General features: G+C 48.8%; 1 protein-coding gene across 2 annotated transcripts in view; it reads left to right on the forward strand.

Annotated features, from left to right (window-relative positions):
• The window catches only part of CLASP1 (cytoplasmic linker associated protein 1), a 1635412-nt gene that overhangs the window by 636748 nt on the left and 976799 nt on the right, over nt 1–21865 (forward strand). For both annotated transcript variants that reach the window (XM_086957100.1, XM_086957101.1), the window contains exon 11: nt 21772–21864. In XM_086957100.1, the coding sequence (XP_086813226.1) occupies nt 21772–21864 (93 nt within the window). The remainder of the gene's footprint in view (nt 1–21771; nt 21865) is intronic.

Below are 21865 nucleotides of genomic sequence, written 5' to 3' on the forward strand. Positions count from 1 at the left end.
TGTGTAGACTGCAGGGGTCTTAATGCTGTCACTAAGACAGATGCCCATCCAATACCAAGAGCAGATGAACTCATAGATAAATTGGCTTCTGCCAAATTCTTGAGTACATTTGACCTGACAGCTGGTTATTGGCAAATCAGGTTAGCTGAGGATGCCAAGTCCAAGACAGCATTTTCTACCCCAGGAGGTCATTACCAGTTTGTGGTGATGCCCTTTGGTTTGAAGAATGCACCTGCCACTTTTTAAAGGTTGGTGAACCAAGTTCTCTCTGGGTTGGATGACTTCTGTGCAGCATATCTAGATGATATTGCTGTCTTTAGCTCCACCTGGGAAGATCACCTGATCCACCTGAGGAAAGTTTTGGAGGCCCTGCAAAAGGCAGGCCTCATTATCAAGGCTACCAAGTGCCAGATAGGGCAGAGTCAAGTTGTATACTTGGGCCACCTTGTAGGTGGAGGCCAAGTTCAACCTTTGCAGAGCAAGATACAGGCCATAAAGGACTGGGCTCCTCCAACCACCCAGACACAGGTCAGAGCTTTCTTGGGCCTGTCTGGTTACTATAGGAAATGTGTCAGAAATTATGGAACCATTGTGACTCCACTTAATGACCTGACAAGTAAGAAAATGCCAAAGAAAGTTCAGTGGACAGTTAGCTGTCAGAAGGCATTTGATGACCTAAAGCAGGCCATGTGCACTGCACCTATTCTCAAGAGTCCAGACTACTCCAAGCCATTCATTGTCCAAACAGATGCTTCTGAGTGAGTTGGGTGTGGGAGCTGTTCTATCTCAACTGAATATTGACGGTCATGACCAGCCCATTGCTTTTATAAGTAGAAGGCTGACCCCTAGAGAGAAACGTTGGTCAGCTATTGGGAGGGAGGCCTGTGCTGTATTTTGGGCCCTGAAGAAGCTGAGGCCATACTTGTTTGGCACTCACTTCAAGATTCAGACCGACCATAAGCCCCTATTATGGCTAAATCAAATGAAGGGTGAAAACCCCAAACTCCTTGGGTGGTCCATTTCCCTACAGGGGATGGACTTTACAGTGGAGCACCGCCCAGGGACTGACCATGGTAATGCAGATGGTCTCTCCAGGTACTTCCACTTAGAACAAGAAGACTCACCTGGTCATGGTTAGTTTAATGTCCCTAAGTTTGGGGGGGGGGGGGGTTATGTAGGAGAGTAGGGTCTGCAATCCTATGGTCACCCCCGATTTTTGCTTTTTGCTTCACTGGTTTACGACTTTCCCTGGCTGTGGGCCTGCTAATCAGACCCACAGCCTAGCTGTTCTCTCTCTAAATTGACAAGTATGTACCTTAGGTGCATTTACCGATTGGTACTGGGCCACCTTATCAGTCCCTGTATAGCATACCTTAGGTATCCAGGGCATAGGCGTACCCAGGGCCTGAAGCATGTATTATGCCACCCCTGGCTGGCCATCCAAATCTGACACAACTGGCTGCACGACAGCTGGGGCAAGGTGGTGTAATCACCCTTTGCTGTAGATATAGTATCTCTATATCTAACCCTAAAATGGACACATATATTCCTATCAGTCACTCCTATGGCAGGCCTTAACAATCCTGAAGGCAGAGTGCTTGGAATTATGTGAGATGGTGCTCTGGCATGAGCTGAGCCCGTTTGCAGCTTGCGGAACCAAGTCCTAATAGCTGTTCCATGATAACGTGTACCATATACTCTTAAGTGCATTATAATCCTTGCGGTTATTTGCTAACTTTGGTATCGCATTATCAAAACATGTCGAGTAAGGTGTCATACGAATTGGAATACTAACCCCTCGCCAATTCTGGCGACGGGGTTAGCATTCCACCCTTCTAGAGGGACACGACATGTATGTAACTGTGAACCCCGGTTAAAGTTAACTCGAGCCTCAGCATCACAAAATGGATGCTGCCACCACAGACACAAGTCTGACCTCCTGCTGCTGGGAGTCCTTCCAGCGAGGGAGGCTTGGACAAAGGGTTTCCTGCCTTGGGAGGTGCTAGCACCACCCCAGACAGGATTTTGTGTATTAGTTAGGACAGGGCTGAATGGAACGAGACATGCCTGGGGCACACAAGGTGTCCCTGTGCATATGCCGGTCCAAACCAGTTCCTGGGGCACCCCAGCCCCAGAGCTGGCGCAGGACCGGACAAAGGAAAGGGGGTGTAACCACCCCCCTTCCTGGTCCCACCCAGAGGAGGGACCTAGTCGTAGTGCAGCCCCCTTTAGCCGAATAAAGGTAGGAGCTGGTCCCATTCCAAATCAGATTAATCTTGACAACTTCCACGAAGAAACTCTTGACCTTCGACCTCCTGATTACCAGAAGACTGAAGAATCTCCCCTATGGTCAGGGAGTGACCATCCTGCTTCGCAGGCACCATCAAGCTCCTGTGCGGTTTGCTGCAGAGTCCTTCCATCCCGGAATCCGACGACCCAGCTCGACAAGACCCGGACCTCCAGACCTCTCTGACCTCTACCCACATCCACAGCACAGCTGGGACCCGTGGGTGCGACGAGCAACGTGGAGACGGCCATCTTGCGAAACCTGCACAGCGCTTCCAGCACGACCGCCGAGGGATCCTGGAGTGAGTGCATTGGGGTCCGAGAAGCCCCACACCGACGCAGCTCCTGCACCAAAGACCAGCCCCCCAGCATCCATGAGATCTACGTGGGGCCCTTTTGCCTGGTTGCTGCTTGTCCTGTTGTCTGGTCACTTGCCGGCTGGCTCGTGACCTCTGAGACGACGACCCGAAGAATCCAACACTGCTAGTCTGGTCCCCCAGTCCGGCCCTTGCTTCCCTGTGAACGAGAAGCACCCCGGACTCTCCTGGTCCGCACCAGACACCATCTTTGTTCCACCGCGTGGCTTGCATTAGCCAAGGCCTGTTGTCCAGATCGACGATCCGACACCGCCAACAGCAGCAGACTACGTGGGACAGCTCGTGCCTCCAGCCTGGTCGTGAAGAGCAGCTCCCGGTCCGCGCCGCTACAGAGAGAAGCGACCCTTCCTTCACCTGACTGCGGCGACAGCATCTGGTTCCCTCCTGGTTCCAGCACCGTCACTGGCTAGTGACCGAGACTCTGTCCCCTTCCCTTTCAGGACTCCTTCTTCTAAGTTCCATCCTTGGAACCACCGGACTCCTCCATCTGGCTGCCTGCCAGCAACTCCTTGTTTCAGGCATCACCGGGATCAACGCAGCAAACCCGACGCAACTTCAGCCCTATGCACCCGCAGCCTGTGGGTTAGGTAACTAAAGCTTCTAGGTGCTGAAGTCTGTGTACACTATCCTAGTGTTCAGGTCCACTGTTGTTTTCCCTCCATCCAGCCGGGTTCTTCCGGAATCCGTAACTTTCTAAACTGTACGATCCATAGACGTTGGTACGCATCCCGCGTGAGAGTTTCCACTCTGCACGTGAGTCCCGTGGGCCTCCTGCTCCTTACTTAACGAGTTTGTAGCGTAGGCCCAGCGATCCTCCAGCCTCTGGATCTCCTTACAGTACTTTCCTTCCTCGCATTCCATTGTTTTGAGTATATGGTTGGTCGTGCCCCTAAGGCGCACTTGTAAATATTGTGCGAACTCGTATTTCCATTTAGTATTGTCATGTGCTTAGCCCTCTGATCTCATAAAGAGTTCAGAGGTGTATGTTAGTTAATAAATATCTGTTTATTTTCATAACAACCTGTGTGGTGTCCTTTCACTTGGTATTCAAGGGGTTATATGTGGTAAAACAGCTGGCTTCACATGCCATTCAGAGTTTAGCCTAAAGACTGCTTTTGTCCACGCTACTAGGATAGCTGGTCTATAAGGTTGACTTACAACCAATCACCATAAGGGTTGTTTGGACTGATACAAGGTGATCACTAGAACTAGTGAGCATCATATATCAGGCCAACTTCTCACAGTTGGCACATCATAGTTGTTTGTAGCCAAGGTAAGGTGACTCAGCCCCAGATTTAATCGCTCTTAATTTTTAAACTGCAGTATCGCCTGAAACTATGCCCCTCGTCAATTTTTTAGAATGAATTTTAATATTGTAGATCCTACTGTTGTATATATGGAGTATTTTACATTTCATTGAGTGCTCAAATTGCAGTGTTCTTCATCATGAAAACCCTGGTGCTCCCATTGTTGAAAGTGAAGGACCTTGAAAAGCCACTGTCCCAAAAGTGAAGGTGTTTACTTCTAAAATAAAGTTAGGCTACCTCGAACTCTAGTGTGTTGGCATCTGAAACAGTTCTTTAAGGAAAGCATGAAATTCCTTTGACCATAAGAGGAGCTTTCTGTCATTTTTGTATTTGCCGGGAATCGTCAGTTGGAGATTTTCCCTTTAACCAACAAAAGAGGGTCTGTTCTTCTCTCGTTCACTCTCTTAGATAGGAAACGGCCATCATTTTTTGATATGCATTGTTTGGAAGGTGCACATCTTGTATGAACTGTGCAAATGTCACTGAATCCATTTAGTTCTTAGTTTTATTTTGTGTGTTGGCCGATTGCCACCACTACTTTTAAATTCTAGGTATAGCGCATTGAGACAAGTCTTTTGTATTAAATAAACTGCTGTTGAATTCCAGAAATATGCACAAGGGTTACCTAAGGCGCAACCTTCCATCATGATGTCCTTGGATAAAAAAGGCACAGTCTTCCTGTTAACATGTAATCTTGCTCGACCAGCACAGGTATCTTTATAGAAGTTGTTTATTGCTTCCCAGTACAATCTGTCATAGGTTTGACTGTACTGTGCAATATCCGGTTTCGTAAATGGATGTTGAGTCTGTGAAACATGCATCTGAAAGAAACAGTTAGTTATAGATTCCTTACCTTAGAATTACCCCCAGGGGTCAGACTGGATCCGGAAAGTTTTTTGTCAGCAGTAACTCTGCTCGTCGAAAGGTGGCGTCGCTCGACTCCTCTTCCGCCGTTGGTGTTGTGATCACCGGTATGACGTCACGGTAGCTACTTAGACGCCACCCTCGTGCGCTGACGTCAGTTCTTTCTTTTTCCATACCAGCCAGTGCAGATCCGGAGAGAGCGGTACCTCCAGTCACTTTTTGATTGAACTTTTTGTCGACATCTTTTTGAGTCCTACTGACTTCTGGTGCATGTAGGGATGCCCGGCGCCAAAGCTTGCAGTTCCTGTACCCGATTGATGTCGGTGATGGATCCGCACCGCGTGTGTCTCTTTTGCCTGGAACTCGACCACGATCCCAAGTCGTGCTCTGACTGCCTGACCATGGCTCCGAAGTCTTTGCGGGAGCGGTCCCGAAAGCTCCTTGAGCGCCAGCAGTTGGCTCCGTGCCATTCGAGGTATCATCATGAGGGAGGCCGAGGGACCGGTCGCAGAGCCATCAATGTCGTCATCCAAGTCTTCGCGCTCGTGGTCAGGTAAGTCGAAGCACAAGAAAAAGTTGAAGAAGCATCGTTGCTCTTTGACTTTTTCCCGTCCGTCGTCTGATGCGACAAGGGATGTGGGTGGTGCCCTTCCCGCAGCTCCGCTTGCGGAGCCTGAAGGGTCGACTCGGAGTTTCCCTCCCTTCACGGGACCCCGAGCGACCCCTGCCCAGCTTCATCAGTTTTACAAGGCAATGCATGCCATCTTTGGGCAGCCCGACTCCGCTAGCACGCCTTCGGGCCCCGCGGACTCGGTTGAGGGTCCTGGGCCTTCCCTGCCGGCGGCTCGAGCACCGCAGGGCCACCATGAATCCCTCGGCCGGACGACCGGTGTTTCAGCGGGTCAGGAGACCATAGAAAAGTGCATAGTCCCGACCTACTGGCAGGAGATCCTGGTAATTTGTTCCCTGTAGATAGGAGTACGAACTGAGAGGAAACACCTCTCACACATAGAGCACCTTAGCATGTGCCATACATTCAGGGTACTGAATCATATATATCCCTGTAAATACACCCACACATAAAAGGTCCTTATGAAAGCCAGTGTAAATAGAAGGCCTGGCTGAAACTAGTCGACCACACTGGACGTGGGAGACCATAAGTCTACCCCTACACTTCCTTAACCTTTGTTTTTGTTTTTTCTGCCTGGGGCCCACCAATAAACTTACTGCTTTGGGGCTCCAAGGACAGCATTTTAAACCTCACGCAGCACATCAGCACAGCACAAACCAAATGGTTTCCCATACTAAACACATAGTACGCAAACACTACTCTAATAGCTAGTTCTTGTTGTTTACTCATTTAACCCCAGGGGAAACGAACTAACTGTTCTAGTTCCTCTCTCTCTTTTTGCAAGAGGCCACCATGGATCCAGGCCTGGACGAGAATCGAAGCCGGTTGACCTAATTACACCTCCACCGGCACCACTTACTGCGGCACCGCACCCGACGCCGGTTGTGCCCCCAGACGGCGTCGACCCCAGCCTACATCCTGATTTGGACATGGAGGGTGACGCCGGATCTGGCGCAGAGTGGTGTCTTTGTGCCCCTGTTCACTCCTGGGGTCCCTTTCAGGCCAGATTGGCACCCAGAGAACGAGGAGGAGGACTGGGAGGGGTCAGTTGACCCTCTGACCGACCGGTCTGATTATGACCTGGACTGGAGAGACGACCTGGAGAATGCCAGTGGTCTCAATACCTCCTCAGACCTTGGCATGTTGTCTCCGCCTACTGTGGCTATGGAGGATGGAGCTTCCTATGCAGTGGTGTTGCGTAGGGCGTCCGAGGCTCTCCACCTCGAGCTCCCGATGGTGGGGGTCAGGATTAACCTCCTGACAGAGGTGCTTCAGCGGCAAGCGAGCTCGTAGGAGCCACTGCTGCTGTTTAATAAAGCCCTAACCGACATCCTTTAGGGCACCTGGCCCAGGCCCAACTCGGGGGCTCCCATGGATAGGATGATTGCAGGACGCCACCGCCCGCCCCAGGCGACCCCAATTTCCTCTCCCAACACCCCACCCTGGGAGCTTGGTGGTTCAAGCCTCTACTTCCAAGAGGGCATTCCCCAACGCTTCACCAGATAGGGAGTCCAAGAAACTGGATCATCTTGGGAAGAAGATTTTTTCTTTCGCCATCTTGGGACTGCGGCCGGTAAACACTGCATGTCTATTGGGCGGTTATTCACACTCTGTGTGGTACACGGTTGCGCAAGTGCTGCCTCAGTGTCCGGAGAAGGCCCGGACTGCACTCTCCTAGGCTGTTGCTGCAGGAAAGGACGCAGCGAAGTTTAACATCCGCTGTGGGCTGGATTCCACCGACTCTCTAGGCAGGACGATTTCCACGTCAATAGCCCTTCGACACCACGCCTTTATGAGATCGACTTGCTTTTCTGGGGATGTCCAGAGCACACTTATTGACTTGCCCTTTGATGGCCATCTCCTTTTTAGCGACAAAGCAGACAACGCTCTAGAGCGGGCTACGGCCAAGTCCTTGGGCCTCTCCAACCGTCCTGCGCAGTCTGCTTTTCGCCCCTTTAATGGCTACGGAAGGGGAGCCCCACTACGTTCCAGCCATGGCCACAGGCCGATGCAAGTTCCACAATCTTTGCGCGGCCGGGGACGTGGGAACCACTGCCGTGGTTCTGGGGGCCAGCGAGCGGGCCAGTACCCCCGCGCTTCTGCCTCCAAACTTTCCTAGTCCTACATTTCAGGCCCAACAATCGCCAGTGGGCGGCAGAATCTGCCATCACCTCCCCCACTGGCGGACCATCACGTCGGACTGGTGGGTATTGCAGATAGTCCGAAGGGGCTACTTCCTCCCCTTCAAGGCTACCCCCCCCCCCGCAGGCCTTTCAACCTCAGTACCATTGTATGTCGGAGGATCATCTTGGCCTTTTCCAACAGGAAGTAACTGCTCTCTTGGCCAAGGGAGCCATTGAGTGCGTTCCTGCCCCAGAAGTAGGTTGTGGTTGCTATTCCCACTACTTTCTGGTACCCAAGAAGGACAAGGGCCTGCGTCCTATCTTGGATCTCAGGAACGTCAACCACTTCCTCCGGAGAAGTTCAAGATTTCGACGCTCGCGCAGGTCTTGTCTGCCCTAGATCCTGGAGACTGGATGGTAGCGTTGGACTTGCAGGAAGCTTACTTCCACATCCCCTTGCTACCGGCATTACCTGCGGTTCACGGTAGGCCACGAGCACTTTCAGTTTACCATACTCCACTTTTGCCTTACCAGCACCCCTCGGGTGTTCCCAAAAGTGATGGCGGTGGTCGCAGCTCATCTGCGCAGACCAGGGGTTCCAGTATTCCCCTATCTCGACGACTGGCTGTTGAAGGCAGGCCCGCCCCACACTGTCATCTCCCACCTCCAGGCTACGACCGACCTCCTGCATTCGCTGGGACTCTCCATCAACGTGCTGAAGTCACACCTGACCCCCTCTCAGGAGCTCTACTTAATCGGAGCGGTTCTGGAATCAACACAGTTTCGGGTTTATCCTCCCGTACAGCGAGTCTGGGATATTCAGGCTATGATTCTGATCTTTCAGCCTTTATCCTGGGTTTTGGTCAGGATGACCCTGAGGTTGCCGGGCCTCATGGCCTCCTGCATCCTGCTGGTTGATCATACCTGTTGGCATATGCAGGCTCTGCAGTGGACCCTGAAGTTCCAGTGGGCTCAACATCAGGGGAACCTGTCTGATTGCATCCAGATTTCACAGGGGACTGCACCCCAATTGCAGTGGTGGCTCACAAACCAGGATTGGGTCAACGGCATATCCCTCTCCCTTCCCCAACCAGAACACACAGTGGTGACAGACGCATCCCTTCTGGGATGGGGCGGTCACATGGGAGCGGCGTAGATCAGAGACCTCTAGTCTCCGGCGGAGTCTGGGCTCTACATCAATCTTCTGGAGCTTCGGGCCATCTGTCTTGCACTCAAAGCCTTCCTACCCTATGTTTGGGATAGAGTGGTGCAGATGTTCATTGACAACACCACCTCCATGTGGTACTGCAACAAACAAGCCGGGGTGGGGTTATGGACCCTACGTCAGTAGGCCCGTCACCTTTGGACATGGCTGGAACATCAGGTTATATCCCTGGTGGTTTAACACCTGTCAGGTTCACTGAATGCCAGGGCGGATTAACTCAGCCTCAGATGCATGATGGATCACGAATGGCGTCTTCACTCGGAGGTGGTTCAAGGTCTCTTTCAGCAGTGGGGAGAGCCTTGGTTAGATCTATTTGCCACCTAAGAGAGCACGCAATGTCAGCATTTCTGCCCGTTGGAATTTCCAATGCGGCACTCGCTAAGCGATGCTTTTGGTCGTGAATGGAATTGCAGACTTCCATATGCTTTTCCGCCTATACCACTTCGGCCCAGAGTGCTGTAGAAGATCAAGTGTAACCGGGCCCAAATCATTCTCGTGACTCCGGAATAGGCAAAAAGAGTCTAGTATCCCGAGCTGCTCAACATGGTCATCGATCCTCCGATCAGACTGCCTCTGATCTTCTGTCGCAGCAGCAGGGGATGGTCCTCCACCCAAACCTGTCAAGTCTCCACCTCTTTGTGTGGAGCTTGAACGGCGGCAGTTGACGTCAATCGACTTGTCTCCCGAAGTCTGTGATGTAATCTTGGCAGCCAGGCGTCCTTCCACTAAGACTGTATACGTCTGCCGATGAAACAAATTTGTGGCATGGTGCGCAGCAAAGGCTGTCGATCCCCTTTCTGCCACACTTTCTGAGGTTCTCTTGTTCCTCCTTTCTTTGGCCCTATCAAGGGCTACCTCTCGACCATTTCTGCCTTTCTTAGGCTTCCTGGTCAGCCTTCTCTCCAAGTCCCCGGTTTTAAATCGTTTCTTAAAAGGCACTACTCATCTCTTTCCTCCTATCCCTTTCGAAATGCTTCAGTGGGACTTGAATTTCGTCTTGACCTATTTGATGTGCTTTCCCTTTGAGCCGCTTCACAACTGTCCTCTCAGTCTCTTAACTCTTAAGACTGCATTCCTGGTAGCCTTCACATCTGCCAGAAGAGTGAGTGAGCTCCAGGCGCTTTCTTCCAAGCTTCCTTTTCTGACTGTTAATCCTAAGAACTCGTCCATCCTTCCTTCCCAAGGTAGTCACCTCCTTTCATATTGGCCAAACTATCACTTTGCCCACCTTCTTTCCGCATCCCCATCGTTTTAAAGTGGAAGAGAGGCTCCACTATCGGGACCCAAAACTTGCGCTTTCCTTCTATCTGTATCGCACCAAACAGTTCCGGGTGGATGACCAGCTCTTTGTTGGCTTCTCAGGCGCCAAGAAAGGTTGGGCCGTACACAAGCGGACCATTTGTAGATGGGTTGTTTAGTGTATTAAAGCCTGCTATTCTCTAGCAAAAAAAGGAGCATCCAGTGGGGCTACGCGCCCATTCCACAAGGGCGACTGCAGCCACTACTGCTTTGGGACGAGGAGTCACTCTGAAGTACATCTTTCGGGCAGCTACATGGGCATTGCTGCACACGTTTACAAAATACTACTACTTGGTCTGGAGAGACGGCTTTTTCGGCCGTTCTGTTCTCCAGGACTTTCTGGTGTGAACTTGGTTCGCAGTCCCACCTCAGGTTGGTATTGCTGGGGTATCTATTCTAAGGTCAGGAATCTATAACTAACTGTTTCTTTCAGTTACTTACATAGGTTAGTTATAGATTCCTTACCACCCACCCATCCTCCCCGTTCTGCTTACTGATTTCTAGGGTTAAGGACACCTTTTCAGGGCCCTAGTTTTGTGCACCAGTGGTCAGTGTCATGCATGGGTCTGTGTTTCTGGCGCGGAAAGTCGTGTACAGAACTGACCTCAGCGCGCGAGGGTGGCATTTAAGTAGCTATGGCGACGTCATCCAGACGATCGCGATGCCAACCACGGAGGCAAAGCCGACCGAATCCACCTTTTGACTCGCAGAGGTACTGCTGACGAAAAACTTTCCGGATCCAGAGTGACGCCTGGGGGTAGTTCTAAGGTAAGGAATCTATACCTAACTTATGTTCCCAACAGATATATTGTTACCAAAGGTAAGTAACTTGTTATTTACTACACTCAAATGCAGCGTCTTGCATTGGCTTTTCACATATTTGCTATTGTTAAAAGAAGTATTTATATCTGCAGTGGTGATCTTAGAGATGCATTGCCTGCTAGAGTTTTGAACTGTCCAAGATGTGTTCCTGCAACTTTGACCTGCCAGTCGAAGGAAGTTTTCCTTAAGGGGCTTAATAAATATGAAGGTAACAGAGTTGCATACTCGTGACATGATGGAGTGCATTTGTCAGTGTCAGTGGAAAGACTAGTCTGCTCAGTAAGAAAGTTGATAATGATTTGTGCTAGCAGGCTTCTAATATTCAATATTGAGGTCAAAAGGCACCTGTTTTCCTAAGTCTCGCTCTTTACCAGTTTTTAATTATGTCAGCATTTGATTGTGAATTTTATTCTCTTTTTGTGGATTTAGAGCACATTTTGAAGCACACTTGCCATCTTCTCACTCCCCTGCAGTACAGCCTCATTACTGGTGAAACCTGCTCCTAAAAGCAGATGAAGTGGCAAACTGCAGATTTGAAGTTGTAGGTCTATGGCTGCAATTTACTTAATTCGTCTCTGACTTTTCCAAGGCCTGCACCCGTCTGTCCCCCTCTGTCATCCTCCATTCAAGCATCACACCATGCCATTTATCCTTTGCAATCTCTGTGGGGGGAGAAGAGTACATCAACACTTCTGTCTTTGCCATCTGGGTCTCTTCTAATCAAAACAGTTCTGAGCAGAAGTATGTTTCATGAAACATGTCTGGAGGATGATACTCTTTAGTTGTCTTAAAGTATGTACTAAAATACCAAGTCACACTATAGGTATATTTTGCTGTTTAAGCATGCACATATTTCTAGCCAAGATAATTAAGTCATTTAAAGTGTGATGCTTTTTTCTCTAGAGCGTGCAGGATCAACCACACACTCTAAAAAAGATGTTTCTTTCTAGGGCTCCCTGACTGTCCCATTAGATATGGGTGAGTAATTGAGGCCTAGCTCAAGACAGATGTGCAGGGCGAGTACAACATAGCTATCACTTTTGCTATAATGATGTGAAACTTCAGTCATAGTTGTTAGTACATAAAACTTGAATAATGCCTCAATATTGTATATATGTACTTACAGTATAACGAGGATGCCAAATGATAGAAAAAATGCAAAACACAATGCACAATAAACTGGTATGGAGATACAATTTAGATGTGAAACCCAGACTCATGGCTACTTGTAGTTTATAGACTGTTCAAGAACATTTATTAATTTCAACCACATGGAAAGTCACGAAGGCATAGAATACCTCAGTACCACATGCTACTAGAAATCGTTATGATTGAGAATATTCACTACCTTACTGCAGTCAGTGCTCTGCTAATTTGACTATTAGAATCATCATGGCAAATTTAAGTTATGTTAACAGCTTGTGTTCACAAGCCTAATGTTCATAAACACCTAAAACCAATGGAGGGACAAAGCTATTTCAAGACAATATACAGTTTATCTGGTAACTGGCAAAGGAAAGGGATAGGGCCTTGAGGATCTGAAAGTGTGTTTTCTGGATTCTAATTGTATTTATATAGCGCTTAATACCCCTGATGAGGCATTGAAGCGATTTTCGGCGAGTAGCTTGCTACTCCGGAACCCAAAAGGATTAGTATTGGGAAATATGAGTATAGTATTAGTATAGTGAGGTGCAAGTTAATTTTAGCGGAAGACATGTAAGTCTGTTAGTCGGATTGAATAGAGTAATGGAGGGATAGAAGAGGGAAGGAAACCTGAAGTATTATTTGGAAGATCATAGTAGTAAGTTGATATCTGGGATTAGTAAAGAAGAGATGATGGAGGGAAGAGCATGTAGAAAGGGATTAGGGAAAAAGAGAATCCGGAGTACAAAAACTAGGTTGGGATGAGTCAAAGGAGAGATAACATGAGCGTGAATTTAGTAGGGTTGTTTGAGGTCATAGTAGTAAACTGATGTTGGGGGTGAGCCAGGTGGTGTAGAGGAGGGGGAGTCTAGAAAGGTTATTTTGGAGATAATTAGTAGTAGAAAAGGTTTGGTATGAGCGAGAGTGAAGATAGAGGATACATTGATAGAGGTGTAGGGTGAAGGTAGGCCTGAGTAAAGCTTTTAGGAAGAGTATTTTTTGTTTTTTCTTGTACAATAGGACTAAAATAATAAATATATAGACCCATGATTACATAGTATTGGAATTTATGTGTAAGGAATATAATATAGTGAGATTTGTGTGTTTTGTTTTGTGGAATAGTGAGAGGAGATATTGATGTAGTGGTTTTCTTTGAAAGATTTGTATGTGCAGTACTGCTGGTGAGTGGTATTTGATTAGTACTGGGTGGTGATGTGTTTTGGAGAAGAGTATGTGGTGTGTAAGAGGAGAGATTTATGAGTTTGTTAGATTTGATCACTGGAATAGGTAAGTGTGTGGTGAAGTGGCGTGTAAGGATTGTATGGTTATGTGTAATTGGTAAAAAGAGGAGGCGGTGTTGGTGGATGATGTGATGAAAGGCTGAGTATAGGTTTTGTCATGATTAAAGGGGATCTGTTAGGAGCAAGTAGAGGATAGAGCTGTTTTTTTTGTTTGAACAGGGAGTGTGTTTCGGGATGCATTAAAGTTATGTATAATGTGGCTTTGTGTTGTGTTGGTGATGTGTTAGTGGTATAGGACAGAGTTGCGTTTTGTGTGAGAATTAAGGTGCCATTGTGTTGTAGTTGGGGTATAATTGTGTGTAGGTGGGGGGAGGAGCTACGCGGGCATCCAAGATGGTCGCGTAAGCAGAGTGGTCCCGGACCCGCCCCGCCCTCCTGCAACTATCCTTGAAATATCCTGGTTTTTATTATGGGCAATTGAAGATCTACTCTTGCTGACTCCAATACTCTTTCAAGAATTGAAATCGGATTTCGGGAACCGACTTTGCATCACCTCCACTTTCTGGCCTGCCCCCGACCGGGACCGGGGTCTCTGTTGCTCTGGTGGGCCGAGGAGTAAGTCATCAACAACGGCTTAGGGACATCCTCCCGGCCGGCGGCATTGTTGCTTTCGGTTTCGATTTCTCCTCGACCTCTCAATTGACTGTTCTAAGAGTGATCCGGCTCTCAAGTTGAGGTGGCTTTGACCTGCTGTGCTTTCTTGCCATATCCCTCGTCTCACATTCGACAATATTGGCCTGAAATTCTGATTTGGCAACTCAATAACATCGGCCATTTTCACCAGGTCCAGAGGGCCCCTTTGGGGCGCGGCTTCCAATATGGCGTCCAAAACTGAGCTCGAGAAGCGCAAGACGAAGAGGCCGATCCGTGGGGGACCTGTCCAGACTAATGTTATGGATCTCTACACGCACCCGAAGGGTTCCCCCGTTGGTGCCGGCCGTACTCTTGCGGACCCCAGGACGGACCCCACAGCGCCATTGGAGGTTTCGCTCCAAGACCTAATGAGTGCCATCACTGGGATGAAGGCTGATATGGGGCTACAATATGAAGCTATTGTCTCCAAGATTGATACGGTGGCTGTTGATGTCACACTTATTAGAGCGGACTTGGCCAAGACTAATGAGAGGGTCAAGGCTTTGACCTGAAGGCCTCCAGTCTCGTCACTGATATGGCGGAAGCACAATCGGAGATTGGTAAACCTGCGATATCGCACGACATGATGGCCAGACGACTGGACGATTATGAAAATAGGGCCCGGCGCAACAATATTCGTTTGGTGGGAGTTCCCGAGAACCATGACGCCGCCACCGTTGACCTGCTTGTGGAGGATCTGATCCTCACCCATCTTGCTCCCGCCGCACTCAGCAAATTCTTTGCGGTTGAGCGTGCGTATCGCTTCCCGGGTGGACAGACTAAACCGGGGGCCCCCCCGAGGCCTATTATTGCTAGGCTCTTCCACTTTCGGGATCGAGACGCTATCCTCCAGGCCTCTCGTGGCCATGGCCCATTGAAATACGAGAACAGTTCTGTTTCCATCTACCCGGATTTCACTACTCAAGTCCAGCGACAAAGGATGGGGTTCCAGGGAGTGAAACGGCGCTTGCGGGTCCTGGGACTCAAGTATGCAATGCTTTTTCCGGCTCGACTGCGCGTCGTATACCATGAACGAACATTCTTCTTTGATCGACCAGACTGTGCCAGCGGACTGGCTTGATTCGCTGCCGAAAAGAGACGATAGGAGCGGCAGCCCTGGTGGAGCGGACGGGGGTGCATCGCAACACGAGTGACATTTTGTTTCTCGACACTTGGTTTCTTGTTCCTATTTGCCAGCTGAGTGATGCCATTTGCTTCCGTATTGGTGGGGTTGGCCCAAGGGTGGTTCGGGTGCGGGTAGTCTCTTTTCCTCCTCAGGGGTTCTTTGTGTAGTGTATTATGAGAGGGCGACAGGCACACTGCAGATTGGGGGTGGCTTTTTAGTCGTACGCAGGGGTGCAGGGTGGGGGGTGTTGTAACTGGATGTTGTTGGGGGGTGGTCTGTTTTTGTTATTGTATTTGTTTTTTCACATGGCACAATATGCTTTGCTTTTATCCTACTGTGGCTGGGCTCCTGGGGAGAGAGGGTCGTGGTTCTTTGCCGGGATGGGGGGTGGTGAGTTAAAGTTGCTGTCTTGGAACGTTAATGGTCTGGGTGACAAGATAAAACGTGGCGTTGTTCTCCAGTTTCTCCGACGCCACTCCCCTGACGTCGTCTTGTTACAGGAGACACATCTGATAGGGAATGCGTGCAAGGCCCTTGATAGACGCAGTTATAGATTGGTAGCTCACGCTGGATTTACATCCGGCTCCAGAGGGGTGGGCATACTGATTAAGTCCTCTCCGCCCATTGAAATAGATGACGTTACACTTGATGATAGAGGTCGATATCTGGCTATTTCCGGGAGATGGGAGGGGAAGGTGCTCTCAATCGTCAGTGTTTACGTCCCCCCGGGTCTTCAGGCTACTACCTATGCCGACCTTGGACGGACTTTGCTAGGGCTCCCAGATGGTCTCCTTGTCCTGGCAGGGGATTTTAACTCTGTGGTCTCTGGCGACTTTGACCGATACCCCCCCAGAGTCTTGGTGACTTCCCAGTTGTGGCTCTCTGAACTGCTGGAGACCTTTGGGTTGGTTGATGTTCGGAGGCTACTACACCCTTCACACTTGCAGTATACGTTCCATTCTGGAGCGCATGGCAGCCTTTCTAGAATCGACTATTTCCTAATGCTGTCTGCCCACTCTCCTTCGGTGCGAGAGATCCGTCATCTTCCTAGGGGCATTTCTGATCACTCACCCTTGTTGCTCAGGGTCTCGGTGGGTTTGTGTAGCGAGGGCAGAATCGCCCCTATCAATCCGTGGCACCTACGAAATCCCAAGATGCGCTCTGAGCTTATCAAGGCCATTGATTGCTACTTTGATGAAAATGTGGGGTCTGTTTCCTCTTCTGTATCCTTGTGGGAGGCTTTTAAAACTGTTATAAGGGTTCTGCATTGTCGTTGAATGCTGCTAATAAGAAGACTAAGCAGGAAAACTTATTGCGCCTCGAGGATGATTAACTTTTGCTTGAAGGTGAGTTGGGTGGCAATGATACTCCTGCTATTTTACATTCCCTGTCTTTGAAGCAGGCGGACTACAGAGCCCTGTTGACTGATGCAGCCAAAGTCTTGAATCGAAACCAGCTGGGCAGACTCTACGATGTGGGTGATAAGGCGAGCAAGCTCATTGCGTGGCTAGACAAGTCTGAGAGAGCGAATCGAGTTGTACCGGTGATTGAAATGTTGAATGGTGATTGCGTGTCTGACCCAATTGGGATTGTAGATTGCTTTGTGGATCACTTTCAGACGGTTTATCGATCGGTGAGTTATAGGGATGAGTGCGACTCCTGTTTGCTCCTACGTGATATTGCGCTACCTGCCTCTCTGATGAGGACAGGTCCTTTATGGATGCGCCTATAACGAGGACGAGGTCGCTGGTGCCATTCGTGCCCTTCGATCCGGTAAGGCTATGGGGCCCAACGGTTTGCCCCTCGAGCTTTACTAGTTGCGGCCTGACAAGATGGCGGCATATTTGCGAAATATGTCCATTGAGGCCTTTGAAATCGGCCTCCTTCCTCTTGATCAGCGCTTGGCCACTATCGTTGTCATACACAAGGAAGGTAAACCTCGTGACCGATGTGCTTCCTATCGCCCCATTTTTTTGCTTAACGCTGAACCCAAGATACTGGCTAAAGTGCTTGCCACTCGTTTGCTTACAGTCATCGGCGACCTGATCCATCCGGATCAATCCCGTTTCATCCCGCATCGGAACACTGCACTTTATCTTCGAAGGCTTAATGGAGTTCTCGCAAGAGCTGGAACTCTGACTGAACCTGCCATTTTGGCTTCTCTTGACGCCACTATGGCTTTTGATACCATCGAATGGCCTTATCTCTGGGCAGCTCTCTCTCGAAGTTCGGTTTCGGCTCTAATTGTATTGCCTGGGTCCAACTCCTTTACGCACAACCACTGGCCCAGGTGGTGGTTAATGGCAGGGTGTCTTGCTCATTTGCACTTGGGCGTGGCACCTGACAAGGTTGTCCGTTGTCTCTGTTGCTTTTCGCTCTAGCGCTGGAGCTGTTGGCAGAGTGGCTTCGTTGGGAGCCCTCAATCAGGGGCATCCAGTGGGCTCCAGACTTTGAAGATCGTGTCTCGCTATATGCTGATGACATTCTCCTTTACCTCACCTCACCTCGGAAGTCTCTCAATGTGATCTTTGATGTCCTCACCTCCTTCGGGAAAAATTTGGGTCTCGTTATCAACTGGACCAAATCCTACGTTTATGTTCTGGCCGGGGATCTCCCTCCGTTGCCTCGTAGATTCCCCATTCAGTGGTCGAGACTGGTTTCAAGTACCTGGGGATTCATGTCTCCTTGGATTCCTCCGTCCGTTATGACCGCAATTTGCATGCTCCTCTCCGGCGTCTTAAACTTGATGTCCAGCGGTGGCGTCGCCTGCCCCTATCCCCGTTAGGGCGTGCGACTCTTTTTAAGATGATGTCGCTCCCTAGGTTTTTGTATGCACTTCAAAAAAAATTCGATCCTATACCCTCCGGGTACTTCCGGGAGGTCGAGAGCCTTCAGAGACAATTGATTTGGGATGGGCGAGCTCGTATCTCCTTACCCAAATTCACTCTGCCTTGGTACGATGGTGGCATTGCCCTCCCCGATATCAGGCGCTACTACTGGGCCTCGCAGCTGAGCGCGGTTAATCATGTAACCTACTCCCCTGGTCCTGCTCCTGCTTTTGCGATGGACAAGCTCCTCCTGCCGGGTGGGAATTTTAATAGGGCACTGTATTCCAATGAGCCATTCCGCGCCCTGACTGGTCCTACGAAAAGTGCTGTACGAGTGTGGCGTGATGCAAGTGCTGCTATGGGATGGAGTGACAGGTTGACACGAATGTCGCCGTTGTATGACTCTGATAGACTGGGTAGCTTGTGGAGAAGGAAAGGATTCGATAAATGGGATACGATTGGTATTAGCAAAGCGGAGGATCTCTGGTGCACGGGCACTGTTAAGTCTTTTGAGGCTCTTAAAGTGGAATATGAACTCGGTGACAGGGAGCACTTTAGGTACCTTCAGGTGAGGCATGCCTTGCTCTCCGTTTTTCCCCCGGGGACGGAAATTCCCCAGTCCTCGCCGCTTGCGGATCGGATTCTTGATGGCTATGTGCCGGACAGTAAAATATCCCTGATCTATAAAAAACTCATTAACAACAGGATCGATCTTCTCGTGCGACTCAGGGCTTTGTGGACCGCTGGCGGCCTGGAACTCGATGAGGAGGATTGGCAAATGGCCGTCTCCTCCCCAAAGGAGGTGGCCATACCAGCCTGTCTTCGTTTTGTACAGTTGAAGATCCTCCACCGAGTATATATGACTGGTACGCGTCTGATGCGAATGGGTTACTCCCATGATGGGTTATGTAAGCGTGGCTGTGGTATGAGTGGCACTTTCTTACATATCATTTGGGAATGTCCGGAGGTGTCTGCCTTCTGGTCTAGAGTGCATGCAACTATGGCAAGGGTCACCGGGGTCTCTCTTTTGCCTGAGGCCCGCCGATGCCTGCTTAACGTCTGGGAACCTACGGATTATACCACGGCTCAGACTTTTTGGGCTACACTTGGTAATATGGTTGCCAAGAGGGATATTTCTCAACTCTGGTGTTCCCTTAGGCCACCTACGGTAACTGCTTGGAAGGAGAACATGGACTGGTGCATGTTCAGGGAAAAGACGGTCTATGTTGGCCGGGGCCGACCTAAGAAATGGGGCAGGATTTGGTCCCAATGGAATGCTTACCGTGGGAATATCTGCACACCCCCATTGGACTATTCCATTGATGTTTCACTGTCCCCGTAGTTGACGTTCCAGACGTTTGTCTGTCATAATTTGTATACATCGAGCAGCTCGCCACCTTCCGACCCTAGCCATATGTCTCATTATTCTATGGAAATTGGTTTCCTTGCCCCCTCCTCTAGAGTCCCTGCAATTGCCCCTTGCCATGTGTTTGTGAGATTTGTTTGTTGTACGTTTCTTCATCAAAACTTTAAAATGAAACCTATTCCGTCCTTTTTCTGATACTGCATTTTGTGCCTGATACACTGAGAAGTGGTTGATCTACTTGCAAGATAGAAGCTTCAATGTACACTGTTATAATACTGTTTGTCATAGCGGCGGGCCCGATGGGTTGTAGGCAGACGCTGTGTACTGCGAATAACAGAAATAATTGTTTTTCACAAAAAAAAAAAAAAATTGTGTGTAGGTGTGGTTTGTGGGGTTTGTAGTGGTTCAATACTGAGGTTTATTTGTGGTGCGTGAGTAGAATTCCTTTGCTGATACTGTGTTTGGATGTTGACAGATGTGGAGGGCTCATAATTGAAAATTAGACGGCATCTCTGGCCCTTAGCCCGACCCGAACAGGCCCAACTAGGCAACTGCCCTTGTCCTCTATGCCCTTAGCCTTGATGCCCGGGCTGCGACGCCCTGAGCCCTATGCTTAAAATTGCCTTATTGGCCAATGTAACCATAGCCATACCCAGTAAGAACCCTAACCCCTAGAGCCAATGGGAGACCATGCTCTATTATCCAGTCACAGCCTTAACCCTAACAGCCAATCAAAGCCAACGCCCTAATCCGTAATCCTGAAGTCCCTATAGGAAATCCTAGCTCTAGTTGCCATTCCGAACCCTAGCCTAAACAGCCAATCAGAACTCACACCCTAGGCCCTCAGTCCTATAGACGTACTAGTCTTAGCAACCAATCACAGCAACCGATGCAACAACCCATAGAAAACATATATAGGAGCCAAGGGACCTTAAGCCTAGATTGTTGTGGCAGGGAGGTGCTCCTGTATTCGGAATCTACTTGGATACAGGCATAGTCCACACTTCCTAGCTTCCAGATTCTACTTTTTAGGTAAGGGACAAATGTAAAGCCACTGAAATTACTCCTTTTCGCGCATTTAAACAAATTATTTTTCAAGCACAAAACTAGTGCTGCATACACTTTCCGAGCACAGTTTAAAACCACAGTGCAGATTAAGCAGTTTCCTATTCACACTCTATTCAGCCACTGGGGTGTATGGGTGGCGAGGCTTAATACAGTCTGTGAAAAACTAAGAGGGAAATGCATACAGTCACGGGTAGAACAAAGCAGCAGTTTGAAAATGCGAAGTTTGCAGATAGACAAAATGTAAATTCATATAGACACGGGTAGAACAAAGGATCCGTTTAAAAATACCTAGTTTGAAGAAAAACAAAGAGGCAGATTTAAACAGAGCAGGGGAACAGCACTTTAAAAAAATTACAACAGGCTTACCTTCCTATGCGGCTTCAGGCGTGTTAGCCAAAATGGACTTGAACATGCACTGCATGTGGTTTATACTTTTGAGAAAGACTCGTTAGGCAGCAGCACGCTGCATTGTGGGACTTTAAGTTTTTTCTTTAACGTATTTGTTGATTAAAAAATTCCTGCATGCAAATCCCTCATTTTTCTCATCCCTACTAGCAATGTTAGAAGTGGTCCACTCCCCTCATTGCAATGGGCAGCCATTGTTATAACCCTGCCTGCGCCTCTTCTACAGCAGGAGGAGCATAGAATGCTGCTCCGAGCAAGTGTGAAATAGTAAAAATTGTTCTTCGAAGCAGGACTTTACATGCAGATTTGGACATGGTAATTCTGGGTCTGTGTTATATTCACCAATCTGAGAAACAAAAACTTAGAATAGCCGGACTGAAGTGCGGGATATCACAGTCAGACTTATTTCTGGCCACACGCTGTCCTCCTACAAATATAGCCACTCATAATCAGAGCCTGGAGCGACAGTACACTTCTGCAAATTTTTATATTTGGAAAGTTATAAGAGGTCCTATTCATTGAGGTGAAGCGAAATAATTTGAGTGCAAAATTGTACATGCTTAGCATAAAGTGAAAACAAATAGAGCTACAATGTATCCCTTTGTTGATGTACTGGTGGTACTTAAGATAAATGTTGGTGATATTCAGCAGATCCCACACAATTAGATCAGATTTCATCTGTACGTTTTTCTCAAGATCCTTGTTGCAAAATAGTTTTCGAATGCAATGCATTCACTTTCAGCTGTCATCTAAGCTGCTCTGACTGCTACTGGCCTTAAAAACAAACGCTGCACAGTCCTTTTCAGTTTTTACCTAATCCGCCATGCATGCTACTGGCTTGAAGGGGTGCTCTGTTTTGATCCCTGATGTGTGGATATCAGGTATATGATTATATATGAATTCATTTCAATCCCACTAGAGAGAACGGTTGGAGTATCTATTAATTTTGTTTTCTTTTTATTGCAAGGTCTATTCTAGCCGAGATCTGGAAGACTCGTTTAATAAAATTAGGGAAATTTTATCCGATGATAAACATGACTGGGAGCAGCGGATACTTGCTG

Source organism: Lissotriton vulgaris, chromosome 2_1, assembly GCF_964263255.1.
Source record: "Lissotriton vulgaris chromosome 2_1, aLisVul1.2, whole genome shotgun sequence".
Taxonomy (NCBI): Eukaryota; Metazoa; Chordata; class Amphibia; order Caudata; family Salamandridae; genus Lissotriton; species Lissotriton vulgaris.